Source organism: Suncus etruscus, chromosome 10 (assembly GCF_024139225.1).
Source record: "Suncus etruscus isolate mSunEtr1 chromosome 10, mSunEtr1.pri.cur, whole genome shotgun sequence".
Lineage (NCBI taxonomy): Eukaryota > Metazoa > Chordata > Mammalia > Eulipotyphla > Soricidae > Suncus > Suncus etruscus.
The window spans coordinates 49,727,261-49,755,152 of NC_064857.1; the positions used below are offsets into that span (position 1 = coordinate 49,727,261).

The 27,892-nt window shown below is 40.6% G+C and overlaps 1 protein-coding gene across 2 annotated transcripts in view; it reads left to right on the forward strand.

The window, feature by feature from the left end:
• Positions 1-2,227: 2,227 nt before the first annotated feature.
• The window catches only part of PIKFYVE (phosphoinositide kinase, FYVE-type zinc finger containing), a 108,748-nt gene continuing 83,083 nt past the window's right edge, over positions 2,228-27,892 (forward strand). The window contains exons 1-8 of one of the 2 annotated variants that reach the window (XM_049782537.1): positions 2,228-2,259; positions 5,929-6,109; positions 8,738-8,890; positions 9,360-9,395; positions 13,354-13,472; positions 15,489-15,660; positions 19,116-19,323; positions 25,132-25,221. In XM_049782537.1, coding sequence (XP_049638494.1) covers positions 2,251-2,259; positions 5,929-6,109; positions 8,738-8,890; positions 9,360-9,395; positions 13,354-13,472; positions 15,489-15,660; positions 19,116-19,323; positions 25,132-25,221 — 968 coding nt within the window. In that variant the 5' untranslated portion in view covers positions 2,228-2,250. The remainder of the gene's footprint in view (positions 2,260-5,928; positions 6,110-8,737; positions 8,891-9,359; positions 9,396-13,353; positions 13,473-15,488; positions 15,661-19,115; positions 19,324-25,131; positions 25,222-27,892) is intronic. The other variant, XM_049782536.1, reaches the window with a different exon arrangement.

Here is a 27,892-nt window from a genome sequence, read left to right on the forward strand (position 1 = left end):
CGGCAGGGTGTCTGCCTTGCATGTGGTAGACCCGGGAAGGACCTAGGTTCAATTCCTGACATCCCATTATGGTTCCCCATGCCTGCCAGATGAGCGCAGAGCCAGGAGGAATCCCTGAAAGCTACTGGTGTGGCCCCAAAACAAACCAACCAACCTAACCCCAAAACACAGTACCCAAAACACAGCACCCTACTTGAGGATGTCATCTGCTTTCCTACAGCCCTTGCCAATTCATAGGGTTGTGGTCAGCAGGGTTAGGCATGTTTTCTTTAGCTGATATAGCACATTACTTACAGTGGAACAAAATATGGATGTTCTGAATAAGATGGGACTTGGTAACTTCATGTCTGTGGCAACACAAAACGAATGAAAAAATTTAGCCCTAGAGCTAAATAGCACTTATTTGGGGGGCAGTGTGCGGATTCTTCAGTGCCATATTTTAATCTTCAAAAAGTGATGAGTGAAGTGTTTACTATTCTTACCTTTAAAAAAACAACACAAAGAACACGAAGAAGTTAGCCATTGGTTCTAATGTCCTAAGGCAGCATTTTTCAACCACTGTGCCTTGGGAAAAATTCCAATTTCCTCCGTAACATGCGGCTTAGGCTCACATATTATTTCATAATCATTATAAAACAATAAAATAAAAATAAAAATAAAAAATCATTATAAAACAATTTCTTGTGTTTCTTTGATTCCTATTCAAGAGAATGACTTTATAGTGAGTTAATAGAGGCACAGAGTTAAATTTTCTTTTTAACATGTTCTAATGGTGGTGTGCCTCGTGATCTTTTTTTTCATGATAAAGGTCTGCCTTTGCACAAAAAGGTTTAAAAACACTGTCTTCAGGCAAGGAGATTCGTGTAGTGTGTTCTTCTCTCAGGTGCTGTAGCTTTCTCTCAGTCCTTCCTGGAGCGCCACACCATAACACGAGTGCTCGCCAGCTCGCGCAGGTGACGCTCACGCGCTCAGCGCTCTCCTCGCGCTTTCCTCAGGGAAGGCTGAGGCGGGCCTTTCTCCCCTCCGGCCGAGGGCCCAGGCCGACTCGCTCCGCACTCGATTCCTTCTGCCTGAGCATCTGATCCGAACGACTCGCGGGCAAGCGGGGGGGGGGAGTGAGGGCGGGGTTGGCGTCCGGAAAAGCCTCGGATTGGAGGAGAGGTGAGGAAGTGGGCGGAGCCTCGGGGGCGGGGAAAGCGCGCAGCCGGACCTTCTGTGGAAAGCAGCTTCGCTTCCTGCGCAGCTGCCGGCGGGCCTGGTTCGGCTGCCTTGGTCCGGCGCTCGCGACTCGCCCGACTGCGCCTGCGCGGAGCCATACGGGGGCCGACGGGGGCCAGCCGGGGCCGAGGCGGGAGGCGCAGGTAAAGGCGGGCGTCCGTCTGTCTTGAGGCCGGGTGACCCGACTGGGCCTGTAAGGAGGAGCACGGGGCCGCCAGGGGCGAGGTCTAGCTCTGAGCTCCGGGCCGCGGCCGACGCGGGTCGGGACTTGGTGCGGGATCTGTATCTTGGAAGAAAGAGGCTTCCTGGGCAGTGTCGGAAGTTTGCCTGTCCGTCCGTCCGTCCGTCCGTCCGTCCGTCCGTCTGTCTGTCTGTCTGTCTGTCTGTCTGTCTGTCTGTCTGTCTGTCTCTGTCCGTCCGTCCGTCCGTCTGTCTGTCTGTCTGTCTCTGTCCGTCCGTCTGTCTGTCTGTCTGTCACAGCCTCCCTTTTCCTCGCTTCTGCTTTTCTTGTTTTTGATGCTTTCAGGAACACCTTCTGCCGTGAAGAGGAAATGTTCACACTTCGACGGTCTGCTGTTTGCCAGTGCTTAGGGATGTTCCGAACCAAAGGATGAACATTTAGTTAAGGGAATGTTTATTTATTTATTTATTTTAGAAATTAACACTAGAGTTATTGGTTTTTTTTCCCCCAAAACACTCAAGAAGAGCTCAAGATATTGCTAGAATTTTTATAGAAAGCCAAGCTGTTTTTGGTGTTTCTTAAATTTGAGTTCACTCACTCCAGACAATGACGACGTTGAAAACTGGGGGAGTCGAGTTGACAGGTCGCAACCCCCCCCCAATACTGCTTACTTGAAGTGGCACTCAATTCTTATTTTGAGTTTATTGGAGTCTCATTTTTAGAATGCTGAATTTCTCATCTCTTGGGATTTGTACAGAGGAGAAGCTTCTTGAATCTTGGTCGGTGACAAGGATGGGGCAGTTGTCTTCTGCAGATGGTTTTTCTTTTTTCACCTGTTTGGGATAAGGAGCATGAATCAGGTTAATTGTAGTTTTAGTGTTTCTGTTGGCATGCTAGTAAAACATTGAATGCAAAAACTTTTTCCAGTATTTAATTGTTCTCAATTATCAGATGTTGAGAGAGAGAGAGAGAGAGAGAGAGAGAGAGAGAGAGAGAGAGAGAGAGAGAGAGAGAGAGAGAGAGAAAGTTTTGCATTGTATCAAACAGTGAGTAGAAGTGGCTTGAGACTTGAACTTTTTCCATATGCTGAAATTTTTATTTCAGTTGGTAGATGAGGACAATTTTTTGTTTTAACATCCTTCTGATTGGATTGATCAACAAGATAATGGGCATATGCTAGTGCTGTTCCTAAGAGATCTTTAATGAGTAGGCTAGTCCTAATTATCTGTTGGTTAGCAAGGAGTTATGGTTTATATGATTTCCAGAAATGAATGGTAAGGTTGTTCTTTCAGGATCTTGGTGTTACGTATTTATTAAGATGAAATCTAAAGGATTGTATTTATTTCTCAAAGACAACTTTTTTTTTTTAAAGTATTTGCCTGGTAACCTACCTTCCCCCATCCCCTGGAAATATTTTATATATTTCTAAAGCCTAGTAAAATTTGTGTGTATGGTGGTGATCCTTAGAAGTAGGCACTTCTAAGATGGCTTGAATGGTTGAACTAAGATGGTTGAAACAGATGGCTGCTTCTAATGTTACTAGTATCCAGGAGAAAGGGAAAGCGTTTTCCTGAAGTCTGAGGTGGTTATTGCTATTACTTTGTCCTTTTTAGTGATTTCCAGTCTACCCCCTTATTTTGAATTTCCATTTGGTTTTCACCAGCCTGTTTCCAAAGCTGTTATGTCATGGTACTAGAAGTCCTTCCAGCCTTCCTTTATTTCCCTCCTTCTCTTCCTCTTCCTCTCCTCTTCCTCTCCTCCCACCATTCCCTCTTGTTTCCTTTTTCTTTCCTTGCTCTTTTTCCATTGCTAGACATATTGCTAGAATCATGTCAAAGTTAATGATTTCATTTCTGCTTTAATTAATCATGCCACATCTTGAGAATTTGGATAGAAAAGATTTGAAAGTTTGTGACGAACTACAACATTCATCTGTGTCCAAAGATTAGTTCTGGTTTGGAAATTAAGATCTAATTATAGGGCCTGGAGAGATAGCACAGCGGCGTTTGCCTTGCAAACAGCCGATCCAGGACCAAAGGTGGTTGGTTCGAATCCCGGTGTCCCATATGGTCCCCCGTGCCTGCCAGGAGCTATTTCTGAGAAGACAGCCAGGAGTAACACCTGAGTAACACCTGAGTGGCCCCAAAACAAAAACAAACAAACAAAAAAATTAATTATAATTGTACCACTAATATTGTATTTCAAGAAAATCATTTTAGGTTCAGGGTACACTGGCTGTTTCAAAGGTAAAATGTAGTGCAGTCATTACTGGGCATGCATCTTCCACCATTTTTGTAAAGTTAAAATCAGGTGACAGACTCTGAGCTTCACTCTGGGGAGAAACAGGCTGTTTTCCTCAGAAATGAGCTCGGGTCCAAGGGTCAGCAGAGAGTAAAGGAAAACTTCAGACACTTCCCAGGAAGTCTCTTCCAAGATCAAGATCCCATACCAAGTTCTGGCATTATGAAAACATTATAGAATTTAAAAAAATGATAGTTAAGATGTGTTTACAGAGATGTTGACATTATGGTCTTGGTATACACAGTTAACTTCAGCTCACTTCCTGAAGTGCCTAAGACCATCTCCACCCATGTTGAAAAGCATTTTATCAGTTTGTTGTATCCTCTTTGTGAAGTGTAAGTTAGATTACAAACGATGACTTTATAGTGATGAGTTCAAGGCAGAAAATAGTAATACTTATGTGTAACCTCCATCTGGTGATGTACTTAGCTTTACTGTTTTGGTTAAATTATGATTTTCTTCCTTCCCTCCTCTCTCCTTTCCTTTAAACCCTGGTTGTCTGTGTGCAGGGCATGTACCTTCCCTTCTGTACTTACTATCTATCACTTTAGCTCCTGGTGGTTAGTTTTTGTTTCTCCAAGACCTTTAAGATCTTCACTTTACTATCTATATGTGTTTAGGTTTAAAGGATTGAGCACAGGGGTGGGGAGAACCTAGATTCATATATTTCTGAGGGAAGTAGGAATTTGCTGGTTGATTTGGACAGCTTTCAAAAGTTGTGAGGCAAGCTTGAGGAAAATGTTAAGTTTCTATTAAATGTCATTAAGTATGATTTTTTAATTTCCCTTTTCTGAAAATGCTTATTTTATAAAATTTAAAAATAAAATATGGAAATGAAATAAAAACTTGGGGAATATGCTTATAAAACACCAGATTTTTCTTTTTTAAGAAAAAGTTATTCTTTTTTTTTTTTTTTTTTTTTTTGGTTTTTTGGGCCACACCCGTTTGATGCTCAGGGGTTACTCCTGGCTATGTGCTCAGAAATCGCCCCTGGCTTGGGGGGACCATATGGGACGCCAGGGGATCGAACCGTGGTCCTTCCTTGGCTAGCGCTTGCAAGGCAGACACCTTACCTCCAGCGCCACCTACCCGGCCCCCCCCCAAAAAAAAAGTTATTCTTAATAAAATATTTTAGGGAGTGGAGAGATAGCATGGAGGTAAGGCATTTGCCTTGCATGCAGAAGGACAGTGGTTTGAATCCTGGCATCCCATATGGTCCCCCTAGCCTGCCGGGGGTGATTTCTGAGCGTAGAGCCAGGAGTAGCCCCTGAGTGCTGCCAGGTGTGACTCAAAAACCAATATATATATATATATATATATATATATATATATATATATATATATATATATTTTTTTTTTTTTTTTTTAGGGAGCCTAGAGAGATAGAATAACAGTGGGGCATTTGCATTGCATGCGGCCAACCTAGGAGAGACCCTGTTCGATTCCTGGCATCCCATATGGGTCCCCTAGCCTGCCAAGGGCGATTTCTGAGTGCAGTTCCAGGAGTGACCCCTAAGCACTGCTGGGTATGGCCTAAAAATCAATCAATCAATCAATCAATAAGTAAAGTTTAAAAAATATCTTAAAAATTAGATCAGTGTAAGTCATATAAAATTATTTTTCTATTACATTTATGTCTTTCCCCCAATTTTAAATATCTTCTATAATTTATATAGTAGTAATATTATTTAGGTTGGCTTTATAATACAGGGTTTTATTTATTTATTTATCTTTTTTACATTGGTGGGTTCTCAGAGCTTACTACTGTCTTTAACCTCAGGGCAGACTTGCCACTCTTGGCAGATTCTGGGAACCTTCTGGAATACTGGGATCAAACTGGATCCCAGCATTCAAGGCTCAAGAACCCTACTGGCTGTACTATTACTCCAGTCCCTGTAATTAGAGTTTTGAGATTCGTAGTTTTCTTTTATAGTTTTTTTCAAACTTTAATTTGAAATATGTAAAAATAGATATTTATTTTTTCTTGTGGTGCTGAGGGCCTATTTCTGACTCTGCACTCAAGGATCACTCCTGGCAGGGTAGTTTCGGGGCGGGAACACCATGGAACCATCTAGGGTGCCACCTTACCCACTGCCCTACCAAGATTAATTTTCCTTTTGGCTTTTATAGATTAGAAATTTTCTATTTCTAGGTACTTGGATTCTTTGGCATCAGTTTTTGAAATCCTGAGGAATATATATCTTTCGTTTATTTCTTTTGCTGTTTAGACGCATGAAATGGCCACAGATGATAAGAATTCCCCAACATCGGACTCCGCTTGTGATTTGCCTCGATCTCCTACTAGTCCTTCTCATCTCACACACTTTAAACCTTTGACTCCTGATCAGGACGAACCTCCTTTTAAGTCAGCCTATAGTTCTTTTGTAAATCTCTTCCGGTTTAACAAAGGTAAGTCTTATTCTTAAGGATCAGTGAACACTTCGGGTTGGAGCCAGTCGGGAAGGGCTTTTCCATCCTGCATCTTATGTAGTCCTCTGAGCACAGGAATGACCCCTGAGCACAGCCAGGGATGGACCAAAAACCAAAAAGAAAAAAAAAAAAGAAAAAACCTAGAGAAAACCCAATTTTGATTCTCTAGAATATTCCTGTTCAGCTTTCATGCTGTTTGTCTGCCAGAAATGAAATATTAACAAGGAGGTAGCTTTAATCATAGGTCACTAAGGTTTACTGCTTAAGAAGAGAAAGCTAGGGCCCGGAGAGATAGCACAGCGGTGTTTGCCTTGCAAGCAGCCGATCCAGGACCAAAGGTGGTTGGTTCGAATCCCAGTGTCCCATATGGTCCCCCGTGCCTGCCAGGAGCTATTTCTGAGCAGACAGCCAGGAGTAACCCCTGAGCACCGCTGGGTGTGACCCAAAAACCAAAAAAACAAAAAACAAAAAACAAAAAAAAAAAAAAAAAAGAGAAAGCTAGAATTTCCTTAAAATCTTGTTAATTAGGGGCTGGAGAGATAGCTTGGAGGTAAGGCATTTACCTTGCATGCAGAAGGATGGTGGTTCGAAATCCAGCATCCCATATGGTCCCCTGAGCCTGCCAGGAGCGATTTCTGAGCATAGAGCCAGGAGTAACTCCTAAGCGCTGCCGGGTGTGACCCAAAAACAAAAAACAAAACAAAACAAAAATCTTGTTAATTATTGGCAGCTAAAGATTTGAATTGAAAATGACATGTGAAAGAGGAGGTCTTTTAATGACTCTTTTTAATGTAGACCCATTAGATTACAGTATATATGTTGTGGCATTAAATGAAAAGGTATTTTAAAAATGAGTCCTTTCTTTTTCTTTTTCTTTTTTTTTGAACTACTTCTTAACCTCCATGCCTGGAACAGTCCCACTGGTATATCTGGTGTCAGAATTGCCTGGATTGAACCCAGGCTTCTATATATAAACAACTCAGCTTATTTCATTGTTTCTCAGACCTTAAACCTGAGCTGTTTTTAGGCAATTTATTTTTTTGCTATTTTACCTGGAAGGAGAGTAAAAAAAAGAGATGGCCTACTTTTTTTTTTTTTTTTTTTTTTTTTGGTTTTTGGGTCACACCTGGTGATGCTCAGGGGTTACTCCTGGCTATGCACTCAGAAATCGCTCCTGGCTCTGGGGACCATATGAGATACCGGGGATTGATCAAACTGAGGTCAGCCACATGCAAGGCAAATGCCCTATTGCTGTGCCACCACTTCAGCCCCTACATTTTTTTTATTCGACTGTTTACTTTGCAACAAAATTGAAAATAATCTGACTGTAAGAAATTGGGTGTTAATAGTATTAATTATTCAGGAGAAACATCAATAGCATAAACTGACTTATTAGTCATCTTTAAAGCTCTCTGAAAATTTCTATTAGGGGTCAGCTTGATTTGTACGGCTCATACCTTGCATACATGAGGCCCTGGATTTGATTCTCATCACTTCCAGGTTCCCCAGGTACATCGTAATAACAGTAATGACAATAAAACCCCAAACTCCTATTAGGTTGAAAAGAGAAACAAACTTCTATTCTTAGTAATTTTAGACTTTAGAAAAATTGGGAAGATAGTATGGAGAGTTCATGTGTCTTCTCATCCAGTTTATCCTCTTTCACTTTATATTAGTACAGCACATTTATTGCAAAGAAAAAGATATTGACGGGGCTGGGAAGGTGGCGCTAGAGGTAAGGTGTCTGCCTTGCAAGCGCTACCATAGGACGGACAGCGGTTCGATCCCCCGGCGTCCCATATGGTCCCCCCAAGCCAGGGGCAATTTCTGAGCGTATAGCCAGGAGTAACCCCTGAGCGTCAAATGAATGTGGCCCCCCCCCAAAAAAAAAGAAAAAGATATTGATACATCATTATTGACTAGAGTGTGTGTGTTTTTATTCTTATTTCTTTAGTTTTTACTTAAGGTCTTTTTTCTGTTTCAAGGTCCCATCCAGAATACCTTGTTGGTATTATTATTATATATATAATATATATTATGTTATATTATATTTAAATATATAATAATAATAATAATTTATTTTTGTTTTGTTTTGGGTCACATTCAGTGATGCTCAGGGTTTATTCTTGGCTCAGGATTCATTCCAAGCTCAAGGGACCATATGGAGTGGCAGGGATCGAACCCTGGTCAGACTGCTTCTGAGGCAAATGCACTCTCTCCTGCTGACAATAATCTTTTAAAGCTGTTTATAGCAAATGTTTATTGAGTGTCTTTGTTAATAGTGAAGGGAATCTCTCCTATAAGATAAAATGGATTAAAAACAAACAAACAAAAAAACCCAAGCCCTGTTTCTTGTGACACTTGCATACTGTTTCCTTTAATGTGTTCAAGATAATTCTGATGGAAAGAAAGCAAATTGAACATTATTTACACCAAGGATGTGATTTTTGGCTAGGAGTTTGAAATTTCTTTTTTAAATTCTTATCGTTAAATACGCATATAATGTATTTACATTTTTTTCCTCTTTGAAAAATTCTCTTCTTTTTCTTTACCAAACTCTGAATCCTGTTTTCTGAATAAATAATTCCAAGCTTTTCTTTGCTCCAGAGAGAGTAGAAGGGGGCCAAGGAGAACAACAGCCTCTGAGCGGAAGTTGGACCAGCCCTCAGCTCCCTTCAAGGGCACAGTCGGTGAGGTCACCTATACACTATAAAAAACAGCCTAATGACGATCTCCAGCAGCGATCTTCAGCAGTATTAGGTAAAGAGTGGTTATTTTTATTTATTTATTTTTTGGCTTTTGGGTCATACCCGGTGACACTCAAGGGTTACTCCTGGCTATGAGCTCAGAAATCGTGCCTGGTTTGGGGGACGATTTGGGACGCCAGGGGATTGAACCTTGGTCCGTCCTAGGCTAGTGCAGGCAAGTTAGCACCTTACCTCTAGCGCCACCACACCGGCCCCAAGAGTGATGTTATTTCATGTCTCTTTAGATTTGTGTACAAGACTTTGGCACAGTTAACTATATTTTCCAAGTAGTTTATTAATTTATCTTTGGGATAGTCAAGTACTCTTTCAGAATTAAGAAAACTTACATTGATAGTGAAATAATTATTTTATACCTAAACAATATTTTTTGGCCAATGTTTGATTAAGCGTAAATCCAGGCAAGTAGATCTTTTGACTGCTTTTGTTTTGTTTTCTTTTTTAATTACCTACTTGGGTTTCAGCAGAGAGCAGTTTGCACCATTCCCAGGAAACCCCAGGTTAGTTTCAATTTTGTGAATGAATTCTGCTTCTGTTTGTGGATGGCTCGTGGGATGTGCTGTGCATGCCTCAGCTGCAGATTCAATTCCATTAGTGGCCTGCCACTTCTATCTTTGTTGGGGGTTCACTTTGTCAGTGACTGAACAAGTTGAGTTCTGCTTCCTTTTTGTTCTCCATCCTAATCTGCTACATAACTCTCACCTTCATTTTCATGATCTTCTCATGAGAAAAGCCTAGGAAGGACTCAGTATCTGGGCTGAAATAGATACAGTGAATTATATATAAGTATTTATTTATTTATTTTTGGGCCACATCCTGCAGCAGTGGCGATGCTCAGGGGTTACTCCTGGCTCTGTGCTCATAAATTGTTTCTGGCAGGCTTGGGGGACCATATGGGGTGCCGGGGATCGAACCTGGGTCAGCAGTGTGCAAGGCAAACACCCCACCACAGTGAATTATTTTTTTTCTTTTTTTTCACAGTGAATTATTTAATGTGTTACTTCCATTACATTTTTTTTAACTAGGTACAGTGGTTTACCAAGGGAAGGAAGAAAGAAAGTGAGATGCTGTCATAAAGGGGAAGGGATGTAGTAGCACTGGCAGTTTGGGTAGAATGTAGGGTCCCTGAAAACTACAGCCTGTCTTGTCTGCCTATTTCCCTGTTGATGGTTTCGAGTGAAAAATTGATAAGGCATAAGGGATTGTGGTGTTTACAATTATGTTTTATTGCTGTTCGATACTTGGCTCACTACCTCCTTCTGGTGGGTAAGAAGAAGTGAAGAAACCTAGTGGAAAGAAATTTTCCCTTAGGCCTAGTGCAGACCTGGCTAATCAATCAACTGGACCAAGGCTCTCTATCCAGTTTCCTAGGGCAGAATGTCAACTTGGGATAGATTAGTCATTTGGAAGGAAGAATCAGAGTGGGAAGGAGGAATAGAGAATAATTATCACTTTATTTTAGCTGAAGTTGTATTACCCAGATGATACAATGTAAGAAAGACACATCCCCACTAATTTTTAAACTTGATAAATTCCCCTTAGTTTCTGAATCTGATACATGCCCCCCTTCCTGTTTTTATTAGGGAGCTCTTCTAACTATAAATTATGTTGAATTTATTTATTTATTTTTAATATATAAAATCTTTATTTAAGCACTATGTTACAAGCATGATTGTAGTTGGGTTTCAGTCATAAACAGAATACCCCCCCCTTAGAATTTATTCATTTGTAAAATTACTGAGTAATAGTAAATCTAATATTTAGAGTTAGAAACTTTAGGAACGGGTATTAGAAACTTTAGAAACTCTCAATACTTGCCTTATTTATTTATTTATTTATTTATTTTACAAACTTGAAGTTATTTATTTTTAGTTAATGTTTTTAGTTTAGTGTTTTTTTTTTTGTTTGTTTGTTTTTTGTGGTCCACACCTAGCAGTTCTCAGGCTTTGTGCTCAGGCATCACTCTGAGAGGATTAGGAGACTGTATGGTGTGCCGGGGAGTGGACCTTGGTCAATCATGTGCAAGGCAAACAACCTACCCACTGTGTATCTCTTTGACCCAGATACTTAAATTTAAATATTACTAGGTAGAGTTGTAATTTTACATTTCCTGCGTTCCCCACATTGGTAGAATTGTAATTTTAAGTTTCCTGCATTCCCCACATTTCCTAATCATTATTATTTTTTAAATAAGTTCACTTGATTCTCTAATACCTGCTAGAGGCATTTTAACTTCAGAAGCCTGGGACTCTTTTCAACTGAGTTCCTTTTTCTCTTAAGAGGCTGCATTTATATAATTTACTAGTCATTTGTTTTCTGATGTCTTTTTTTTTTTTTTTTTTTTGGTTTTTGGTTTTTGGGTCACACCCAGTGGCGCTCAGGTGTTACTCTTGGCTCAACGTTCAGAAATCGCTCCTGGTAGGCTCTGGGGATCATATGGGATTCTGGGGATCGAACCAGAGTCCTTCAGGGTTGGCCATGTGCAATCAAATGCGTTGTCAATGTACTATAGCTCCGCCCCCCCTTTTTTTAATCCGAGAACTAAGTGTACCTGCCCAGGGCAGAGTGCTCAGTCAATTTTTTCTCAGGTATCTTGCTTTTTTATTTTCTTGGTGGAATTTGAATTTGTCTTTACTGGGGTACAGGGAAATAGGGTTTAGATCACTCAGGGAAGTGTCCTCTGTTAGTCTTTCTGAGATTGTTTGTGATTTTTTTCCTTTTTCTTGGCACTACCACTGCTCTTACTGCTGCAACCAGCTTTTCAGGGCTACTGTGTGGCTCCTCCTTGATGGAGATTTTCCGCTTCTTTTTCTTGGAAACCTTGTTTTTAGTTTCTTCCAAATCACTAGCTGTTGACCTCTTCTTCTTGGAGCTATCTTGCTTTTTCTTTCTTTCTTTCTTTCTTTCTTTCTTTCTTTCTTTCTTTCTTTCTTTCTTTCTTTCTTTCTTTCTTTCTTTCTTCTTTCTTTTTTTTCTTTTCCTTTCCTTCCTTCCTTCTTTTCCTTCCTTTTCCTTCCTTCCTTCCTTCCTTCCTTCCTTCCTTCCTTCCTTCCTTCTTCCTTCCTTCCTTCCTTCCTTCCTTCCTTCCTTCCTTCCTTCCTTCCTTCCTTCCTTCCTTCCTTCCTTCCTTCTTCCTTCCTTCTCTCTCTCTTTCTTTCTTTTTTTCTTTCTTGGTTTTTGGGGCCACACTCGTTTGATGCTCAGGGATTACTCCTGGCTAAGCGCTCAGAAATCGCCCCTGGCTTGGGTGGACCATATGGGACTCCGGGGATCGAACCGCGGTCCTTCCTTGGCTAGTGCTTGCAAGGCAGACACCTTACCTCTAGCGCCACCTCATCGGTCCCCTATCTTGCTTTTTTATCTAAAGTCTGTGATGGTTTTCTGTTCATGCATAGTCTTGCTCCATTCCTAGTGACTCTTGTTATTAATATTCCCATGTTTTTACAAGGCTAACAGCAAAGGACTTGATAATTATTTGATGCCTGTCCTTGGGAACTTTGTGAACTGAAGTTTCATAACTGCCCAGAGGCAAGAATAGATAGAAACTTCAGATGTAATTTTTGCCTAAAATAAGGAAGTAATTTATATTTTTTAAGTATTATTTAGGTATATTTCATTCTGTGACAAAACTGGAATTTGGGCTTGTTTTTTATTGATAAAACTGGCTTCAGTATTGCTATTTCAGAGGGAAGTGATCCTTTCCAGTTTGGGGTAGGAAGTCTCAGGAGAGGTTAGGATTGTAGCTATTCTTTGAGTTTTAATCTGCTGGATATTGGGCGATGGAGAAACTGCATAAACAATTACCATTTTTAATATTCTCATGTCTCTCAGATTTTTATTTGTTTGTTTTTGGTGCCATATTCAGCAGTGTTCAGTGCTTACTATGATTTTATGCCAGGGATCAAACTTAGATCAACTGTGTGGTAGACAAGTGGATGCTATTACTCTAGTCCCTTGAAGTCTGTCAAACTCTAAAAACAATGCTATTAAATTCCTCTCTAATGATTTACCCCATGGTCCTCAGACCCATCTTTGTTCCAGACTGACTGTAGAGACTAGCTCACTGATTTTTCTTTTGCTGAATTTCCAGCAGCTATCTGTTATTGCTTGGGACCAAAAAGACCAAGAATTTATTTATGAAATTTGGACCACTGAATCACTGTTGCTATCCCAGGCATCGAGGTCTCAGATAGTACTTGTTTAGGTAGCCCTTATTTGCTGGTGAAAGAATAATTTGCATGTTAAAGTGAATTCAACACCCAACAGCCTCATACTTTTATAGAGATTAAGTTTTGACTGTCAGTCTCTGTCACTGTTTTGGGAGAATCTAAGACAATCAAAGGCACATTAGACTACCTATGTACCTTATTCTGCTTGAGAGTAGATCTTAGAGACTTAATAAGATTCTTTGAAAAAAATTTTTTCTTTCTGTTTTTATGCTGTTTTAATCCACCTCAGACACAAGAAGGAAAGCAGAACATACATTTGGAGGCCATGACCCTCGGACAGCAGTTCAGCTTCGGAGCCTCAGCACAGTGTTAAAACGGCTCAAGGAGATCATGGAGGGGAAAAGCCAGGTACTGTGTTGAGGTTTTCTAAGATTACTTAATTATTAAGCCTTTATATTGGGATCAAGCTCTCCTCTCTGAAAATGGTATAATGACACTTGAAAAGTTCCGCTAGTACTAACTCCAGTTATGATCAAAATAATTTCACAAAAAAATGACTACTTTTTGTTTTTTTAGGCCACTCATGATATTGTTTACTCCTGGCTCTGTGCTTAGGGATCAGTCCTGGTGGATGCTGAGGATTGAACCCCAGGTCAGCCACTTGCAAGTGCCCTACCCTCTGTGCTATGCTCTGGCCCCTCATGAATAGATTCTTAATTTTAATTTATTATTCTCTGCTCTCCACTTCTACCCAACCTCTCCATCATTTTAGATAAATGCTTTTCTTTGATATATTTAAGAAGTACTAAGCCCAGAGTCAGTAAATATTTTCTTGTGGCTTCTTCAAGAAACTATTAGCTGTCTGAGTTTAATTTCATTTTTTTCTCATTGGTAATCCAATTGGAGTCAGCACAGTGCCTTTTTTTTTTTTTGGAAAGGCCACCCCTTCAGGAGCTGGAGAACTGTGGCCCAAAAACAAACCAGAAAATAAAAGTTTCATTCTGGACCAGAGTGATTGTACAGCAGTTAGCCTTGCACATGGCCAACTTGGGTTTAAACCCTGTCATCCCTTACAGTCTCCCCAGCACTGCCAGGTATGATTACTGAGTGTATAGCCAGGAGTAAGCACTGAGCACAAGTAGGTGTGGCCCCAAAAGAAAAATACAAAACAAAAAGGTGACCCTTTAGTGATTGCACCAGCAAAGTTTTCCTAAGTTCTTAACGTATATGTGAAGGAGGGCTTGAGCTCTTTCCTTTGTTCCATCTCTCTTTTTCTATTGTATCAATACACTGTTTTGACTCTTGTCATTTTAGACTAAGTCTGGATGGCTGATAATGTATGTCCTTGCGCTTTTATTGTCTTGGGCATTTTTTTTTTTTTTTGGTTTTTGGGCCACACCCTGTAACGCTCAGGGGTCACTCCTGGCTTGGGGACCATATGGGACACCAGGGGATCGAACCGTGGTCCGTCCTAGGCTAGCGCTGGCAAGGCAGACACCATACCTCTAGCGTCACCACGCCAGCCCCTGTCTTGGGCATTTTAACCCTTTGCATTCTTAGATGGTGTTTAGAAACTATATAAAATAATATTTTTTATTCATTTGTGCTGTTTTATTTTTGGGCCACACCCAGCAATGCTGATGTGTTAGCCCTGGCTCTCTGCTCAGGAATTACTCCTGGGAGGCTTGGGGGACCATATGGCATACTAGTGATGGACCCAGGTCGTCAAATGCCCTACCCGCTGTACTATCACTCTTGCCCCAATATAAAATTCTTAATTTTTTATTGTATTTTAATAAACAGTATTTTTTTTTTTTTTGGTCACACCGGGCAGCGCTCAGGGGTTACTCCTGGCTCTACGCTCAGAAATCGCTCCTGGCAGGCTCAGGGGACCATATGGGATGCTGGGATTTGAACCACTGTCCTTCTGGTTTTTTGTTTTTTTTTTTTTGGTTTTTGGGCCACACCAGGCATTGCTCAGGTGTTCCTCCTTGGCTGTCTGCTCAGAAATAGCTCCTGGCAGGCTCGGGGGACCATATGGGACACTGGGATTCGAACCAACCACCCTAGGTCCTGGATTGGCTGCTTGCAAGGCAAACGCTGCTGTGCTATCTCTCCGGGCCCCCACCATCCTTCTGCATGCAAGGCAAATGCCTTATCTCCGTGCTATCTCTCCGGCCCCATAAACAGTAATTTTTAATTTCTTTTGTTTGTTTGTTTTGGGTCACACCCGGCAGCGCTCAGGGGATCCTCCTGGCTCTATGCTCAGAAATCGCCCCTGGCAGGCACAGGGGACCATATGGGATGCTGGGATTTGAACCACCATCCTTCTTCATGCAAGGCAAACGCCTTACCTTTATGCTATCTCTCCAGCCCCAATAACAGTAATTTTTAAAAGATACTTACATATTTTATTTTTTACAGGATAGTGACCTGAAGCAATACTGGATGCCAGACAGCCAGTGTAAAGAGTGTTATGACTGTAGTGAGAAGTTTACAACCTTTCGGCGCAGACACCATTGCCGACTATGTGGACAGATTTTCTGTAGTCGTTGCTGTAATCAAGAAATTCCTGGAAAATTTATGGGCTATACGGGTAAGTGTATCAATACTTTAAAAGTCAGAATTATAGAGTACAGGCGGGGGTCGGGTGGGGAGGAGGGAGACTTGGGACATTGGTGAGGGGAATGTTGCACTGGTGATGGGGGGGTGTTCTTTACATGACTGAAACCCAAACACAATCATGTATGTAATCAAGGTGTTTAAATAAAATAAAAAAAATAAAATTGAAAAAAAAAGTCAGAATTATAAGACAGTTATACAACACCAAAGTTAAGGCAGTTTTTATTTTGGACTTGGGCAAAATGGTGACACAAAGGTGAGGGGCCCACATAGTGCTTTTTAGTACTTTGTAATCATGTAATAAGTAGATGGGACTATTCATAAATAATGAATGAAAGATCTAATATAGATACTAGTAAAGAACTGTAAAAAATATAATTAGTTAGACAAGATAAGACAGGTATTTAATTTGTATAAAATGAATCTTCAGGGCCAAAGTGATACACAGCAGTAGGGTGTTTGCCTTAAACATGGCCAGCCCTGGACAGACCCCGGTTCGATTCCCGACATCCCATATGGTCCACTGAACCTGCCCAGAGTAATTTCTGAGTGTAGAGCCAGGGGTAACTCCTGAGCGCTGCTGGGTGTGAGCTCCCCCCCCCCCAAAAAAAAAAGAGTCTTTATTTTATAAAGCAGACCTTCCTTTGTTCATAAGACAAATTGCAAAATTTGGCAAATTGCTTCTTATTTCTATTCCACAAATGTTAGCAATTCAGAAAAAAATTTTTTTTTTGGTTTTTGGGTCACACCCTGCAGCGCTCAGGGGTTACTCCTGGCTCTACATTCAGAAATTACTCCTAGCAGGCTCGGGGGACCATATGGGATGTTGGGATTCGAACCACCGTCCTTCTGCATGCAAGCCAAATGCCTTACCTCCATGCTATCTCTCTGGCCCCAGAAACTCAGAAAATTTAAAGTATTCATTCAACAAAGTGTGTATTTATGAAGTGACTGATTGTGGAAGGTGAGGAAAAAGAACATTTTAGTGTCTCTCTCATTATTTTTACTATCCAATAGATATTCTTCTTGGTCTTATTGACTCCCACCTTCTCAATTACTTTTCAGTTTTGGAGCCCACAATACAATATCTATGAGTACACAGGTCAGGGAAACTAATGTAAAGACTCTACTTTTTTTTTTTTTTAATAAATTTTCCAACAGTATAGTCTAGAACTGGGAAAATTACTACAAAATGGGTCCATGGATCCACTGAGCCCACTGGGAGATGAACCTGAACTAACACTCTTGACTGACCTGACCTCTGAAAGTCCCAAATCTCATGGTGCTCATTAGCTTGACAGTATGCTCTAAGATATCAGATACATGGTCACCTAGAACTTTGCCTCTTGTATCTCTGCATTTGTCATACATCTTTTTAATTTTATGTGAATGTGTCCCCTTCATTGAATTGAATTCCTTGATGGTAGGAAGCATGGTGTTTCATCCTTTGGTACTATCTCAGAGTATTATTCTGAACACCTTCTGATTATGGCCTCCATGAAATGAAAACTTCTTAGATCAGGCTTAGCTCTGTCTGTTGAGGATCAGATAATGTCTATTATAATAGCTAACTGGTTAAGGAAAAATTACTTTATAGTATAAGGAAGACTCAGATCTGGGTGCTGAAAGCATGTATGAGGTAAATGACAGTACCTTACAAAAGGGGAGGCAAGGGAGGAAGGAAGGAAGAAAGAAAGAAAGAGAAGGAGGGAGACAGAAGAGAGGGTGGTGGAGGGAGAGAGACAAAGAAGAGAGACACATAAGCAATAAGTGAGAGAGAGGAGGGGAGTGATCATAGTGATTCAATGAAAAAAATTTAAGAAAATAAATTTAAGAAATATTTAGAAAATATTTAAGAAATTAGTGAAGAAATATTTAAAATTTATTTAAAAAATAAGAAAGATGGGGCTGGAGAGATAGCACAGCAATAGGGCGTTTGCCTTGCACACAGCCTATCCAGGATGGACAGTGGTTTGAATCCTGGAACCCCATATGATTCCCCCAAGTCTGGCAGGAGCGATTTCTGAGCACAGAATCAGGAGTAATCCCTGAGTGCAGCCAGGTGTGACCATATTTTCATATTATCAGGAAGATCATTGTTGATTTGTTTGCTTTAAAACTGCATCCCCAAGTGGGTGCTATTCTTCACAGTTTACCACATAACAATTTGCTAGTATAATAGTGCTACTCTTAATAGTTTTACCATGCAATAATATTTTTTCTCCTTACTTGGTTGCTTGGGGAGCATGTTGTTTCTATTTATAATGATTTATTTGTTAATTTTTTTTTTCCATCCCAGAGAGATAGCTCAATTTGGCTGAGGGTGCACACAAAACTGCAAATCTGGGGCCAGAGAGATAGTATATTGGGTAGGGCATTTGCCTGGTATACTGCAGACCGGGGTTCATTCCATGGCATTCCATATGGTCTCCCAGCACTGCCAGGAATAAGTCCTGAGTGCAGAGCCAAGAGGAACCCTTGAGCATCTCTGGATATGGCCTAAAACTCCATCCCCTGCCCAAAAGTAACCACAAACCAGGATAATTCCAGAGCCCCACTGGGTGTGACCCCCCAAACCAAAAAAATTTTTTTTGGGGTTCACATTCGGCCATGGTCAGTGGTTACTCCTGGCTCTGCGATCAGAAAGCATTCCTGGCAGGCTCAGGGGACTATATAGGATGCCAGGAATCGAACTGAGTTTCATCCTGATTGGCTGCATGCATGGCAAATGCCCTACTACTTTGCTATAGCTCAGAAGTAAAAAAAAATTTTTTTTTTGGTTTTTGGGTCACATCCAATAGCGCTCAGGGGTTACTCCTGGCTCTACACTCAGAAATCACTTCTGGCAGGCTTGGGGGACCATATGGGATGCCAGGATTCAAACCACTGTTCTTCTGCATGCAAGGCAAACACCCTACCTTCATGCTATTTCTCCGGCCCCCGGCCCAAAAGTTTTTATCGGATCTTCTATTAAATGGTCTCAAACAGTTTTTAGTAATGTTAGACATTATTTTCTTAATTTATTATAAATATTTGGAGTAGTTTGGATGACTATGATAATGATATTCCTTGTTGTTGTTATTGTTGTTTATGGGCCATATCCAGTGGTATTCAAGGGTTTGTCTCAGAAATCACTCTTTTCCGTGCTCAGAAATCACTCTTGGCAGGCTCAGGGGACCATATGCGATGCTGGGGATCAAACCTGGATCCACTGCGTGCAAGGCAAACACCGTATCTGCCATGTTATTGCTCTGGCCCCGATAATATTCTTATAAAGGAGCTAAATCAGATTATTTAACATTCTTAAAGTATGTATTTTTTTGAAAATGTTAATGACTAGGTTAACCATTAACCCAAAAGTTAAGTATTCAGTTAAGTATGCATTACTGTTATCTTTACTAGTTTTTTTTTTCTATTTTCCCCTTATAGGTGACCTTCGAGCTTGTACATATTGTAGAAAAATAGCCTTAAGTTACGCTCATTCCACAGATAGTAATTCCATTGGGGAAGACTTGAATGCTCTTTCAGATTCAGCTTCCTCTCTATCTATACTTGATTCCAGTGAACCACGGACGCCTGTGGGGAGCAGAAAAGCCAGCCGCAACATATTTTTAGAGGATGATTTTGCTTGGCAAAGGTACTCTCATTTAAATATAATTTTACTTATATTTAAGAAATACAAGAGGCCGGAGCGATAGCACAGCGGTAGGGCATTTGCCTTCTTGCATGCGCCAATCCAGGACAGACTTAAATTCAATCCCCAGTGTTCCATATGGTCCCCCGAGCCAGGAGCGGTTTCTGAGTACATAGCCAGGAGTAACGTCTGAGTGTCCTGAGTGTAGGGTGTGGTCCAAAAAGCCAAAAAAAAAAAAAAAAAAAAAAAAAGGAAAAGAAAGAAAGGCTGATAATTTTTTGAAATATGAGTGACTTTTGTTAACCTATTTTTGAGTTGTTTTCTAAAAATGGACTATTTTCTCATTTTTCCTTGATTTTCCTCTGGAAGATCACAGTAGATATTTCTGAATAGGAATTATAATGACTAATCAGAATGTTTACTCTGTAGGAAGAGAGACTTTATCTTTGACTTTATCTTCCTCATTCACTATTCTGGTACCAGATATATTTGATACTGATAATATTTGTTAAATTGGCAACAAGTAATTAGAGATCAATAATTTCTAATATGTCTTTCTTTGAATAGGAGTTTAAATTATTATAACTTAAATATATTAGAATTACTAGTAGGATGTGCATAAGATTTGTGTTTATAATATTTGAAAGTGAAATTTTCTTTTATAGGAGCATTATGTATTTTGTTGTATATCTAAATACGCTGTACTGCCTTACAATGCAGTTAGTTCATTATTAACTTTTTTTTTTTTTGTTGTTTTGGGGCCACACCCGTTTGACGCTCAGGGGTTACTCCTGGCTATGTGCTCAGAAATTGCCCCTGGCTTGGGGGGACCATATGGGACGCCGGGGGATCGAATTGCGGTCCGTTCCTTGGCTAGCACTTGTAAGGCAGACACCTTACCTCTAGCGCCACCTTCCTGGCCCCCATTATTAACTCTTAACTGGTATTGTTGGAATTAGACTCCTTATTCATGAGTTTCTGACCCTTCATTTAAATACTTTTTAATTTTATTTTTAATAATTTCTTTATTTCAGCATAATTAGAAGAATGTTCGTATTTGGGTTTCAGTCATCAAATGTATACCACCCTTCACATGTGTAACTTTCCACCCACCAATGTTCCCCAATTTCCTCCGCCCTTAACACCTGCATATCTTCGGGACAGACATTCTGTTTTTCTCTCTCTCTATCATTGTTATGGTAGTTGTTAGTGTAGCTCTTTTTCTAATTGTGCTCACTGCTCTTTGTGGTAAACTTCTTTTTTTTTTTTTTTTTTTTTGGTTTTTGGGCCACACCCGTTTGATGCTCAGGAGTTACTCCTGGCTATGCACTCAGAAATCGCCCCTGGCTTGGGGGGACCATATGGGACGCCGGGGGATCGAACCACGGTCTGTCCTACGCTAGCGCTTGCAAGGCAGACACCTTACCTCTAGCGCCACCTTCCCGGCCCCTGTGGTAAACTTCTTATCATGGGCTGGTCCTTCCTGCCCATGTCTCTATTGTCTCTGGGTATTATTATCATACTTTTATTTTTCTTAAATCCCACAGATGAGTGAGACTATTCTGTGTCTATCTCTCCCCCTCTAACTGATATCACTCAGCATGATAGTCTCCGTGTCCATCTATGGATAGGCAAATTTCATGACTTCATTTTTCCTAATAGCTGCATAGTATTCCATTGTATAGATGTATCACAGTTTCTTTAGCTATTTATCTGTTGTTAGGCACCTGGGTTGTTTCTATATTCTGGTTATTTAAAAATATTTTTTAATGTATGATACAAAATCTGGCTGTGTCAAAGTGTTTAGACTCTTAACATCTCTCTAATACATTATTTTCATAAATTATTTAGCAAATAAGAAATTAGTATGTAACTCATGAACTTAAGATAGTTAAAAAATGAATTGTAGCTTACATTTAATATGTATGAATCTGAGGGAGGAAATGTGTGGTAGAAAAGAAAGTCACATATATGTTGAGTGACTCACATATATATAGAGTGATTTTAATCATAAAATATTAAAATACACAAGATACATATACTCTCTAGAGATACAAGCATAGTCAATGTAGTGAAGAAGAAGGGTTAGGGTTAGGGTTAAAACTATAAATTTTATAGTTGTTTTCTGGAGGGCAGAAAAGGGAATGGAATTGGGTAGGGAAAGTGACCGTTACAAGTCAGTGATCTTTTATTCTATAGTTTCTTGATGGGAATATTGGTATTAATAGTATCATGTTCCTTTATATCTAAAAATTTTTATAAGTTTTTTTTTCACTATCATTTATTTGTTTATTTTCACTGTCATGTTTTTTGGGTCCCACCCTGTGGTGCTCAGAGCTTAGTCCTGGCTTTGCACTCAGGAAAACTCTGGTGGGCTTGGGGAATTATATAGGGAATCAAACCCTGGCCAGCTGTGTAGAAGGTAAGAACCTTCAGTACTATCTCTCTGATCCCATATACTTTATAGTTTCAAAGATCAATTCTACATTAGAAAAAACAAGGAAACCAAAAAGTAAAGTTGATATTTGAATGATACATGTTTGGACTGTTCAGTTACCCTGATATGCAGATATTCCCACTCCCTCCTTATTCCTAGTTGGTGGGAAGACATTGGAGATAAAGATGTTTATATTATGACTTTTAATTTGGGAGGATTTTGACTACACTTGGTAGTGTTCAAGGCTTACTCATGGCTCTATGCTCAGGAATCATTCCTGGAGGGTTTGGGAGACAATATGTGGTACCTGGGGTCAAGCCTCGGTCAACCGTTTGCAAGGCAAGTGCCTCACTCACTGTACTATTTGTACCTTCACTTTTGTTTTTCTTTTTTTTTTTTTTTTTTGTGGGGGCCACACCTGGTGGCGCTTGGGGGTTACACCTGGCTTTGAGCTCAGAAATTACTCTTGGCAGGCTCAGGGGCCATTTGGGGCATTGGGATTGAACTCTGGTCAGCCACGTGTAAGGCAAATGCCCTACTTGCTGTGCTATTAATTGACCCCTCACTTTTGATTTTCTTATTTGTTTATTTACTTATTTATTTTCCCACCCCCTGTTTATTTAATTTTAATTACTTTTACATAAAGACCATGTATTACATAGTTAGTTGCTCATAATATGTTTGCTTCAAGACCAATCCCACCACCAATGTAAAATTCTCTTCATCATTGTCTCCAAATTCCTACCTATTCCCAAGCCATACCCCTTGGTAGGAACTAAATAATACATTTTATATTGCTTGTTTAAAAATAAGCAGAAAGAAAATAATTAAAAGTACAACAGTAAAATTTGTGAAGATTAATGTATCTTGCAATGAGGTCATTAAGTCACTGTCAGAAGGTTTGCTAAGAGATTTGTTGTTAGTTGATTTTCTGTTATTGTTGTTTGCGAACCTTAGGTGGCTTTGAATCCACATTGATGTTCAAATTGGTGTGTTCCTATTGGTTGACAGTATTGAAAAAAAATTTGGAATTGTCACATGGTCCAGGAATTGCAAACTCTGGCTGATATTGTGACTTTTGTGGCTTTTTTATTTGAAGGTCGCCAGACTTTCCAGAAGCCTGTACTCAGAACTAGTGTTTTCTGGCTCTTTGGTGCTAATCCATGCCTATGCTCACTCTAAAAACGTCATGGTGATGTCAGCCCATACTAGTATTCCTAGGGCTTTGGTTGGTTTGGTGTCTGCAGAATTTCATGGTTGAGTGATGAAGCTGTGTGGTTGTGGGTAGTGGGTGCTGCTGGCCTGTCTTCGGTGGGCTGGGACTTAGTTTGCCCTTTTTTCCCGAGCTTTTTGTTTTCAGTTGTGTGGTTGATGTACCCATGATTTTTCACAGCATGTTAAACATCTCTCTTGAGAATAGAGTGAGTCTGTGAAGCTGGTGAATTCAGGCATGGCAACTGTGTTTGCAGGCATGATCTTATACTTCTGGAAATATGAGAACTTAGGATGGGGCTGGTAGGGTGACCATACTCACTCCAAAAAGTCTTGGAGATGTCAGCTCAAATATTGGCATACCGGGAGTCTTGGTTTGGCATCTCTGCAGAGCTCCATGGTTGAGTGGTGAAGCTGGGCCATTGGTGAAGCAATAGTTGTGGGTATAGGTAAAGTAGGCATGACTTTGGCAGGATGTGGACTCTGCCTGCCTCTCCTTCCAAGATTGCCATTTTCAGTTGCACAGGGAGTGCTATGATTTTTCATGACTTAGCTTACATCTCTTGCAGGGGTCTCAAACTCAGTTTACCTGGGGATCGCAGGAGGCAAAGTCGGAGTGATCCTTGAGTACAAAGTTTGTAGTAAGCCTTGAACATTGGGGGGTTTGACCCAAACAACTAAAACAAAACAAAACAAAAAAAAACAAAAAAGATTCCTTTAGGGCAGGGCCACAAAATGTTGTACGGAGGGCCATTTCGGCCAGCTGCCATTTCGGCCAGCTGCGGGCTAAGAGGTCTCAAACTCAAGGCCCGTGGGCCGCAAATGGCCCTCCATACAACATTTTGTGGCCCTGCCCTAGAGGAATCATTTTTTGTTTTGTTTTGTTTTAGTTGTTTGGGTCATACCCCCCAATGTTCAAGGCTTATTACTGACTTTGCACTCAAGGATCACCCCGACTTTGCCTCCTGCGGCCCCCAGGTAAATTGAGTTTGAGACCCCTGCCCTAGAGCATAGAGCTGACATATGCAGACATGGATATGTTAACAAGGATGATTTCTTTTTTTTTTTTTTTTTTTGTTTTTTGGGCCACACCCAGCGGTGCTCAGGGATTACTCCTGGCTGTCTGCTCAGAAATAGCTCCTGGTAGGCACGGGGGACCATATGGGACACTGGGATTCGAACCAACCACCTTTGGTCCTGGATCGGCTGCTTGCAAGGCAAACGTCGCTGTGCTATCTCTCCGGGCCCAAGGATGATTTCTTAATAACATTCTTTCCTCTCACTTACATTATTGTGAGAATACAATATATTATATAATATATAATTATAAAATATGTATAAATTATTAATATTATTAGGCTATCACTGGCTTAGTTTTGGGTCATAACATGGATTTTCAGCTGAATGGGAAATGTCTCTTCCTAGACCCTGCATTTTCAAGGGTGAACTGTCTAGGAATCCTTCTGTTTATGCTTACTTTAGTAAAAAGTATCTTCTAATTGTGCTTGACCTTGTGGTTGAGTGCAGAATTGGCAAGTGTGATTTAATGAAACAATTGAGGTTTAAAAGAGACAAAGTGTGGTAACCAAAAGTAGAATAATTTTAGTTTCGTTCATTGTTTCATATTCATTCTCCTTTAATCATCATCTCCCTGGGGTATGAGTATCATTTTCCTTTTGATAGATATGGAAGGTATAGGTCAGAGAGATTGCTGAGTAATGAACACAGATTGTACAACCAAGAGGTAAGAGGTAGAGCCTGCACTCAGAACTAGTGTTTTCTGGCTCTTTGGTGCTAATCCGTTGAGTTATGGGGACTGAGAATAAAGTGTTTGAACTCAAGATCCACCCCTCCCAGCCACCAGTGCTCTTGAATGAATATAGGATATGAGGAATTTCATAAGCTAATTCACCTAACCAGTTTTACTGTTTTATTTGTAATCCACATGCTTAAATTCCTTATTAGTCTATCTTGGTGTTTAACATATTTGTAAAGATGACAACTATTCTATTTCTACCTCCAAGAGAGAAAACAGAAACTGACCCATAATCTGTTTGTTGTGGGTAAAAGAAGTATGGTTAAATGCTAAAGTACTTTACTGAAAATGAATTTGCATGTTACTGTTCCAGATCATCTCAGTATTTTTTCAACTTTCTTAATAGTTTGATTCATCCAGACTCTTCAAATAGTGCTCTTTCAACAAGACTTGTATCTGTTCAAGAGGATGCTGGGAAATCTCCTGCTCGAAATCGGTGAGCTGACAAGTGAAAACTTTTCTACTTCAGTGTTTCTCAGCCTTTTCCTGACCATGGCCCCCTTCTGATCTTATTTTCTTCCTGTGAACCCTCTTGCCTGTCAGTTAGCCCCTTAATTTTATAAGCCTCCCTACTGCATATTTACATGATCTTTACCTTTGCAAAGCTCCTTTGGAATATCCTGGAGGTCATAGCCCCTGCTTGAGAAATGCTGCTCTGAGATTTTTTCATCACAATAAAAAAAGTGAATTGTGTTGTTTGCTTTAATTTTTTTTTTTTTACTCTGGGTTATTCCTGGCCCTGCACACAGAATCACTCTTGGAGGTCCTTGGGGTACTGGGGATAGAATCCTGGTCTGCCACATGCAAGGCAAATTTCCTACGGACTATAAAAGCACTATGGCCTGATTGTTCTACTTTTTTAGCCCTAAATGGTTAGTTAGGCATTATATTCTTTGTCCAGGTCAGCTGGTGATTGTGTTCTCTGTGACTCTTTGGAGAACTTCTTATTGGCTTGGAACCTCTGCTTTCTTTTTGTAACTTAGCAGAAGATGCTTCTTTCACTTAGCCAGGAGAAATCACAACTGCCACTCTTACTAGTGAGATTATGTTGGCAGTTCCTCCCTTTTCTCTTTTCACATTTTTTTTTTATGAGCATGAGGTAGGGTTGGGGCTCTGAAACAATGCTTATGGGGCCTAATGTCTAGTGACATTTGGTTAATTGGGCTGGCAGTTTGCTGTGTGCACTGGTGGGGAGTGATGTTGGGAGTTCCTTTATATTTTGGTCCCTGTCATCTAGAGTCTGCCATTATCCTACATATATTGGCATATTATTTTATGATTCATGAACCTACAATGAACCTCTCTGTTGTTCTAAGTCCATAATAAATACATGTGTATTATTTTTTTCCTTGGGTCACACTTCATGGAACTCAGGGGTTACTCCTGGCTTGGGGGAACATATGGGATGCTGGGGATTGAACCCGTGTTGGTCCTGCATCGGCCACATGCAAGGCAAACACCCTACTGCTGTGCTGCCACTCTGGCCCCAATAAATATATGCATTTTTAAATTTTATTGAGACCATTGGGATTTACAGTTTCTCATAATTGAATTTCAGGCATACAATGACAGTGAATGAGGGCCAGTCCCTAATTGACCATGTTGACCTCCCTCCACCAAAGTTCCAAGTGTGCATTTTCAGCCACCAAACTTAGGCCCCTGGTTTGCCAGTGTAACAGGACCATTTTAAGTTTAAATTGTTATAGTTTGGGTCTCTTGATTCTGTTGTTGACTTTGGCTTGGGTATTTAATTCTGTCCTTTTTAGTTCTGGTTTTTGGGTCATACCCAGCAGTGCTCAGGGGTTACTCCTGGCTCTGTGCTCAGAAATCATTCCTGACAGGCACGGGGAACCAGATGGGATGCTGAAATTCATCCTTGATATACTGCAAAGCAAAAGCCCTACTGCTGGGCCCGGAGAGATAGCACAGCGGTGTTTGCCTTGCAAGCAGCTGATCCAGGACCTAAGGTGGTTGGTTAGAATCTCGGTGTCCCTTATGGTCCCCTGTGCCTGCCAGGAGCTATTTCTGAACAGACAGCCAGGAGTAACCCCTGAGCACTGCCGGGTGTGGCCCAAAAACAAAAAAAAAAAAAAAAGCCCTACTGCTGTGCTCTTTTTCTGGCACTGAGTTTTGTCCTTTTTTATCTACCAATGCACTGGAGACCACTTGGCCCCTGGGCCCCATCCTCTTTTATTTTTTTTTTTATTTTGATAGAAAAATGCAGAAATATGAGGTACACAAAATAATTTATGTCCCCAGGTTCTATGAAGAAGGTGGGATACCCTATCTAGAAGATAAAAATAAAATTTAAAAATAAAGTGGGGTGGTAGTTTTTTTTTTTTTTTTTCCTGTATAGAGGCTGCAAACATTGGGAAAATTAGAAAGGAAAAACTTTGGCCTAAAAAATAGGGTGTCCCTACTCATGAAGTGTCCTGTCATTAGACCAACTACAGGCTCCGGGCATACTAACTGTCTAACCTCAAGGTCTTTCTACATGGTCTCAGGAAAATTTCTCCTCAATCACGGTTGTTGCAGGTAGGTTTCTGTAATTAGAGATTTTGGTTTTTGCACAGATCCTAGGTCAAAGCTGGAATGTCATAGAGCATTTTCTGATTTCATCTCACCATTAGGTGGTGAGGCAGGGAAATCTGCCCTGACAGCAAGTTGTTGCAATTTTCTAGTCTTCAGGTATCATCTGAATTTTCCCTGGAGCAAGTTGGGGGCCAGAGCAGTATTAGGACCTCCCCTAATGTTTGATTTCTGGTGTTGGTGCAGAAAATCATGTTGATTCCAAAAGATAGGATCCAAGGTTTGGGTGTGGACGATTGATGTCTGATAGACTGAGGCCTAAATCAAGTCACTATGACAAATGTTCAGGGTGAAAGGTGCCTCTGCACTATAAAATTAATGAGTCCTTATTCCTATTAGAAAAGAACTTCTGGGGCTGGCGAGGTGGCACTAGAGGTAAGGTGTCTGTCTTGCAAGCGCTAGCCAAGGAAGGACCGCAGTTTGATCCCCGGCATCCCATATGGTCCCCCAAGCCAGGGCCAATTTCTGAGCACTTAGCCAGGAGTAACCCCTGAGCATCAAATGGATGTGGCCCGAAA